General features: G+C 42.4%; 1 protein-coding gene across 4 annotated transcripts in view; it reads right to left on the reverse strand.

Moving 5' to 3' along the window:
- SMC6 (structural maintenance of chromosomes 6) overlaps nt 1–7940 on the reverse strand; it is a 37159-nt gene extending 29219 nt beyond the window's left edge. The window contains exons 1-5 of one of the 4 annotated variants that reach the window (XM_058419953.1): nt 7857–7917; nt 6110–7233; nt 4748–4899; nt 2143–2255; nt 166–283 (exon numbers count right to left, since the gene is read on the reverse strand). In XM_058419953.1, coding sequence (XP_058275936.1) covers nt 166–283; nt 2143–2250 — 226 coding nt within the window. In that variant the 5' untranslated portion in view covers nt 2251–2255; nt 4748–4899; nt 6110–7233; nt 7857–7917. Of the gene's footprint in view, nt 1–165; nt 284–2142; nt 2256–4747; nt 4900–6109; nt 7443–7856 lie in introns of those variants that run through there. The other 3 variants (XM_040059676.2, XM_040059674.1, XM_040059675.2) reach the window with 3 other exon arrangements.
- Nucleotides 7941–8000: the final 60 nt, after the last annotated feature.

Genomic DNA, 8000 nt, shown 5'->3' on the forward strand with positions numbered 1-8000 from the left:
CAGCCTTTAACTACAGCGATAAACCTGTGTGGTACCTTATTTCAAAAGTAAATCCTTTCCCATGCCTGAAAGATGGTTAGCAATTCTTTTTCAAGTAAAAATTACATCTTCTACATTATTAACAGAAGTGTTCTTTGACAAAGACACTATGCAATTAATACTTACTTCCATTGGTTCCAACAACAAAATTGAGATTTGATCCAAACTGAAAAGGCCCCAGATTTGAATGGCACATGAAGTTCTTCAGCTGGATGCTTTCAATTATCCCAACTTCACCGTCAGGCTAAAGAATGAACAATTAAAACTCAAGTTAGGCAGCATTTTAATGAGATTAAGTTTATGTATTTTAAATGCAATGAGAATTAAAATGACAGTATGATATCAAACATCGGCTGCTACAAGCCAGAAGAAAACAGAAGGGTTTCATGAGACAGTGTAAAATTGATTGCTGTAGAGCAGTGATGTAAGAAAATAAAAAGTCACCAAAGCTGATCCTCACACATAGTAACTTTCAGTTTTCCCTATTACTAACTTATCATCAATACAACATAAAATACCAAGACAATAGATCCACACAGTTGACTAAGTCAAAACATGTTATTAAGGGCATTGTCCAAACGTCTTGTAAATACTGACAAGCTTGGGGCACTAACCACCTCTGTAGGAAGCTGTACTGGCTTTGGGTAGCAGGGGTGGCTTCTGTGGGAAGTTACCAGAAGCTTCTCCCTGTCTGACAGAGCCATTGCCATTACCCAGCCACCCCCAGGACAGACCCACTGCTGGCCAAGGCTGAGCCCAGCAGCAGCAGTGGTAGTGCCTCCAGGCTAAGCGTCAGGAAAGGGAAATTGCAATTGCAGCAACGGCAGCTAGAGAAGAGAGGAGTGAGATTATGTGAGAGGAACAGCTCTGCAGACACCAAGGTCAGTGAAGGAGGGGCAGAGATCCACTTGCAGCCCATGGAGAGCCCTATGCTGGAGCAGGTGGATTCCCAAAGGAGGCTGTGACTCTCTGGGAAGTATGCACTGGAACAGGCTCCTGGCAGGGTCTGTGGCCTATGGAGAGAGGAGCCCACAGCGGAGCAGGTTTGCTGGCAGCACTTGTGACCCCAATGGGGATCCATGCTGGAGCAGGCTGCTCCTGAAGGACTGCATCCTGTGGAAGGGATGCTCACTGGAGCACAGAGCGAGTGTGAATCCTCCCTCTGAAGAGGAAGAAGTGACAGAGACAACTGACCACAGCCCCCATTCCCTGTGCTGTTGGGGGGAAAAGAAAATTGGGTGTGAAGAAGAGCCAAGGAGGGGTGGAGGGAAAGTGTTTTAAGATTTGGGCTCATTTCTCATTCTCTCTCAAACACTGATTCGATTTTTAAATAGATTCAGTTAATTTCCCCAGGCTGAGTCTGTTTTGCCCATGACAGTCACAGGGGAGTGATCTCTCTCTGCTCTTATCCCAACCATAAGTCTTTAGTTATATTTTCTCTCCCCTGCCCAGGAGAGCAGGGCAGCGACAGAGTGGTTTTGGTGCACACCTGGCACCCAGACAGGTTCAACCCCCCAGAGAAGCTTGGTCCAGTGTCTTACCACTGGTAAGGAAATGTTTCCTAATGTTTAGCCTAAACACACAGTACAGCATCTGCAATCTCAAAAAACATTTTTTAAAAATCTTCTATCAAACTAAAATACAACTACTAAAAGAAAAGCAAAAAAAAAAAATATATTCCTGTTTTCTAGTTTCTTTTCCATCAAAATTTTCATTTCAAACACTAGATTTTTTTAGACATCTGAAAGTGTCAGCTGTGCAGAACAAGTATTTGGCACTTCTTTTAGTAAAGCTTTCCAAATATTTTGTCTGGTTTTACTATAACCATAAATGAAATATACCATAGTTCTATCAAAATCCATTTCCTTCATTTACCTGACAATTCCAGTAGTATTCATTCTATTAAATCAGAATATTGTTAGGTTTGTGATCAACTATTATAACTAGATGACCCAAAGGTTATAACCTCATGCAGAAGTCCTCATCACAGACAGTATTCCTAGTTTATCTCGGTTCTACTGATGCCTACATCCCAGACATTTATTTCAATAAGTACAGAACTTTCCTTATATCTTTGTCTCTGTGACTTTTTAAGCTACTTACCGACTGTGAAGAGGCACTACTCTCATCAATACATACATCTGTGTATTCTCTTCTCTGCCTTTTCTGGGATCCAGAATTTGAAACACTTTCTTCCTTTCTCTTACCCATGAGTACTGAAAAATGAAAGTAATGAAATATTACAAGTTTCAGAATTCTAGGTGAAAACATACCCACAGGTGACAGCACAAACATACCAAATTATTTACTTCGGTAAAACAAATATTAAAGTCTCAGCAAACATTGCAACAAACACTTTTCCAGAACTGAAACCTCAGTAATTTAAGGCTACACTTACCATGAAAGAGTTGCAACAAAACAAAAGAAACACAGCCTCATTATTCTAATCAAGCTGAATGTGCTGATTAAAAATAAAATCAACTTTGATTCTATTTTCCTTGGTACATTAGACTTTGGAATACTTCAAAGAATTTTTTTTGGTTAGCAATGGAGTTGAAGATTAGTGGTAAAATGCATATAACTAACATAGTATAATAAGCAGGTTTGATTAAAGTCAGCTGCATAGGCAAAACCAAATTAATTGTGGTTGACAAAAGCTGAGAAAATTAATATGAAGAACACATAAAAGTAGAATAAAGGAAAATTTAGATTCATAGCACTGTTCCTGTGCTGTCTCTTACAGACAAGGTAGTGATAATATAATCACAGTAAACAAAATGCTCCTAATAAAGGATAACTGTTCTCTCTATATGGAGGATACGTGTCTAAATTTCCTCTACAAATCAATAAATAACACACAGGCACTAATAGGTTGTAACAGCACTAATAGGATTGGTTGGAAACAAATCCTGCAAAAGTAACAGGCTTTACTAAAACATACAAAAAACTTGTATTTTCTGTAATCCTAAGTTTATGGCGTGGTTTTTATTCCCTCAAAAATACCTATTATGTTCTTCATACCTACAGACCCAAAGCCCTACACAAAGCACAGAACTTGACACACTTGCCCTAAGTAGAAGCAAGGTGCTATTTACACAAATGCATTATACAATCTTTTTATTCATCAGTAGTTAAGTCAGCTACTGGTAAGTATCTAAAACAGGCTAAAATTAACATCAGTTGCACAATTTTATGACATCAACACTTTTCTATAATGGATTATGTTCTCCTACTCAGCTTTGTTGCTGGAATTTAATCTAGAGCTCCTCTCTAAGAAACATGACAACCAACTTTAATGCACGTCACCAGTTCAAGCAAAATTCAGAGGCAATAAATGTACTTAACATTCACTCCTAAAGCAAGATCACCACATTGACATAAGGCCTAAGAACAGGCTGCTTATTTGTAAAAATAAATTAATAATTTATTTTTTATTTTAAATGTGTGGGGTGCAGGAAAGAATGACCAGTATTAGAGGCAGTGTGCCCAAAGTTGGTAACACATGTCTAAACACACTGGGGGCTTGGAGGCCAGAAGATTCCAGATCATGGATACAGGTGATGACAACAAGCAAGGACCTCCTTGTCCCTCGGGACAGATGTGATGATCCAGGAGAGAAGTCATACAGGTCAGCCTAACAGTTCCTAACTTGATCTCCTGGAGGGAGGTGACATGCTCTGTGAGAAAGCTGGGTGGGTCAGCACAGCACGTCCAGCTGTGCAGTGCACGGCCTCATGACCCCAGGGGTCACCTTGTCAAAGCACTCAGGCCCTCCCAGAGCTTCTCAGTGGGTCCTGCTCCACATTTTCTCTGTAAATGTTTCAAGATTAGTTACTTGGAGAGTCTACAGAGAACTCAATGAAATAAAGACTGCTGAAATACAACTTGAGTCACAAGAACTCATGCCGCAATGGAGAGGTGCAGTCTTTCTTCTCTCTTCTCATTCTGTCTTACCCTCCTGTGCCCAAGCAGCTCTTTACAAAACAAAATAAAAAATCACCTCAAGTCTTTCAAGTCTTTGATTCTACTAAAAAGTAATGCAGGAAAAACTTTTTTTTTTTTTTTTAATGTTAGTTAGGTGAGCTCCCTAAGCACTTCACCATGCAGATCTGTATGCTTGGGTCACTGTAGAGAAAGAGATGCTTCTCTGAGCAGTTTCCTTGTGTCAGCCTAATGTTCTGGTCAAACTATTGTCTGAATACTACTGGGAGCTTATACTACCAAGCATCACAAAGAACAGCTTTTACTATAAGAGACATCAAAATTTCCTACATCATTACAAATAATATCTCATTTCTAGTCTATATATTTGTTGACTGCTTTATAAAATACAGTGTCTTATGTTCCTCTCATTAATTTTCTATGACACAGCAGCTAAAAGATAAAGAAAAGACAGTATTAATCCCTTTCCATTATGTGGAATGAACAAAATTCAAAGTAAACGCAGAAATGCAATAAACTTCCCATCTGACACTCTTGCAATAATTTTGTATTGCAGGGATTTCTTTACCAAATATTAGAGGATGAAGAGGAGAAGGATGATGATGCTTATTACTGATGATTATTATTACTATTACTATTACTATTACAATGATGATCCTCATGAAGTATTTACAGCAAAACTGTCATTTCCACTTTATGTATGTAGTTTAATACCACACACAAGGACATCAAGGAGCAAATACACTTCATGATTCAGCTTACATACCTTTTGCTATGCAACTCTTGGTTTACTACAGAAACATGTCTTCATGACAAGACTACTCAGACAAGGAAACAGTCACTTCAAGCTCTTGGCATCCATCATGCAAATATGAAGACAAGTTTTTGCTCAATCTGCTGCTCCATTAAAATCCTCCTCTAAAAAGAAAGGGAAACATAAGGTTTAAATGCTGTAAGTAATAGCATCCAAACTGAAGGTGAGGGCTATGAGTTCCATTGCAATACTATTTGAACACTTAAGGAAAAGAGTATAAGAGCAGAAAACAGAACAAAACAATCTCGTGTAATCTAACTATGAGGAAGGCAAAAGACAGAACAGTCTGTACCTCAAAACCGCTGAAGAGCTAGTACTGCGAACAAAATTGAACTGGAACTGCAACCAAACTGCATTAAGAACCCTCAGAAATTAAGACAAATATCAGTGGATGCAGAACCTTCCCTGAGCACAAAAAAGCCAAAGTAAGCGAGAAACCGACCACAACCACAGGGTTGTGTTAATAAGATTTTACAAGAAACAAGGTTTTAAAAGGCACAGGAAGAAATAATCAACATTTTAAAAAATAAATACACAGAAAATGACACATATTTGAATTCTGTCTTCATGTCATCTTAATATTTTTGACAAGAAAAGTTCTTTTTTTTACACTGATTGCTCCCAAAGCTCTTGCATCAAGGCACCCTTAATTTTCTACATTAAGTTTTTAATTGAAAAAATCATTGCCTTCAGTCTCAGCACTACTTACCCTAACATTAACAACAGTTCAAGAATAACTATTCAAGGCAAAGGAAAAGCAGCCGATCCAACCTGTATGAAGGTTATTAAAGTATGTAATACTGTACTGGCAACAAACTGGCAAAAACATACATCAATACATTTTAAAATATATAAGAGACTACTGAGAAGCCAACAATGGACATTACTGACAAATATTAACAAAAGGATTTTTTAATGGACCAGGCACCATATTTAAAAACTAAAGTATAAGATATACTTTAGTATATTGCAATATAAAGTAAGACTATGGAAAGTTCAATGGAAACTTGTGATGACAAAGTTAATATTTCAAACAAGAATCCAACAGTCATTCAGGAAGAGAAATCAAGAGTACTGAAGAAAATAAACTTCACTATCATGGAACATAAGAGTATACAGTTAGGAATAAAAACTGGACCCATAACTGGGAGCAAATAAAGGCAAGACATTCAATTATAAAAACAATCAAAGGATCACTACAAATTATAACAAGCAGTTGTTAGGCATATGAGAGCATGAAAGAAAAATGCAAGCCCCGAATGTCCCGAATAAAACGGTAAGGACTGCTACATGTTACAGTAGGAAAGTACTTACCCTGTATATATCAAAGGATAGGAAGGCAGAGGCTGCATCCACTGATGTTCAACCATGTTCCAATTAAATCAATGGCCTATCTTTCCACAGTATTCACCACAGGGGAGCTCCACAACTCTTTCCCTTTTCCCTGGCTGGTCACAGCCTGGCTCATCCAGAGCTGGCACAACCAACCTGCTGTCACCAAAGCCACATCACTGGCTTTCTAGCAGCCCTTGCTGGCCTGGTATCCACATAAGGTAGGAAGGTGTCCCATCTGTCTTGTGGGACACTCACTTAAAACACTCTGGACTCAGCCCAGCTATAACCCTGCCTTTCACCCAGCTGGCAAAACAGAGGTAAAGACATCAGAGCAGATCTATGGCAGGATGAACACAGGACACGGGAAGAAGCAAAGGGAAGAACAGGAAGAAAACACCTGAGGTCTGCAGCTGATGTATAGCACATTACATTTAACAGTCACAAAAATAGCAATAAAATTACAAATTAACACTAGCAGTTAATAATAATGAAGGAAGTACAACAGTATCCGTTGTACTTAAAGGGAGGTATTTCAGAGGGCTGAAGTCAGAAGCCCAGCCTCAGACACAGCAGTGGGGTGCTCTACATTTTTGGGATTATCTGAGACAGATGTTCCATGTTAGACTACATGTCTGACGTTCACAGCTCCCCTCGTAATATATTTGCAGCCAGTGCACAAGAAGCCTGTACCATCCCATCTAAACACTGGAGAAGCACTGCCCAACCCACAGAATCACAGAATGGGTAAGGCTGGAGGGGAACATAGCGAGTCATCTGGTCCAACCTCCCTGCTCAAGCAGGGTCATCTCAGAGCACATAGCACAGGTTTGTGTCCAGGCAGTTTCTGAATATCTCCAGTAAGGCTGATCCACAGCCTCTCTGGGCAATCTGTGCCAGTTCGTGTTCACCTGCAAGTAAAGATAATCCTCCTCATGTTCGGGTGGAATTTCTTGTACATCAGTTTCTTCCTGTCGACTCGTCTTATTGCTCGGCGCCACCAAGGAGAGTCTGGTCCATCCTCTTGACACCCTCCCTTTATACAGATTGAGGTCCCTCTCAGCAGTCTTTTCTTGAAGTTGAACAGGCCCAACTCCCTCAGCCTTCTCCTAAGAGAAATGCTTCAGTCCCTTAATCATCTTTCACAGCCCTCCAGTGGACCTCCATCACTCTCTTGTACTGAGGAGCCCAGAACTGCACTGCGGCACAGAGGGCAGCTCTGCCTCCTCCACGAACAGCGAAAACGTTAAGAGGGGCAGAAATCCCCCCACGTTCACGATTACCTGTTGCTTTTCCAACACCGCACGACCCGGAAGGATCCCCCACCCCCTACGAAAGAGACACGGGTCCCTTGGCGGCAGGAACGCCCGGGCGGCCGCCGCTCCTGCTCTCCGCCGGCAGAGGCGGGCACCCGACGGGAGCGCTCACACCCGGCGGGGCGCTCACGCTGGGCGGCGGGTGACAAACGCCAGCTCCGACCGCTAACGGACCCCGCAGAGCCACCTGCGACAGCAACCGCGGCACCGGGCCGGAGGCAGCGGGAGGAGCGGGTGGCAGCCGTTGCTCCGCCTTGCGGCCGCCAGGCCGCCCTCCCCTCCCCTCCCTCCCTCCCGGCCGTCCGGAGAGCGGAGCTCTCCCGGACAGCTCCCGCCAGGATCTTCGCCCGGCATGGGTCACCCGTCCCTTCTCTCCCCTCCGTTCGCCCCTCGCCTGCTCGGCGCCCCGTTACCTGGGACAGCTCCCGATCCCTGCACGGCGGGGCGAGCGGGGCGGGACCGGCCGGAGCGGGCGGAAGAGCGGCCGCCGCGAGTGCGGCGCCTGCGCGCTCCGCGTCCCGCGGGGCCCGTTTCCGTGTGCGCGCCATTTTCGGGTG

Source organism: Hirundo rustica, chromosome 3 (genome assembly GCF_015227805.2).
Source record: "Hirundo rustica isolate bHirRus1 chromosome 3, bHirRus1.pri.v3, whole genome shotgun sequence".
In the NCBI taxonomy this organism is placed as follows: Eukaryota; Metazoa; Chordata; class Aves; order Passeriformes; family Hirundinidae; genus Hirundo; species Hirundo rustica.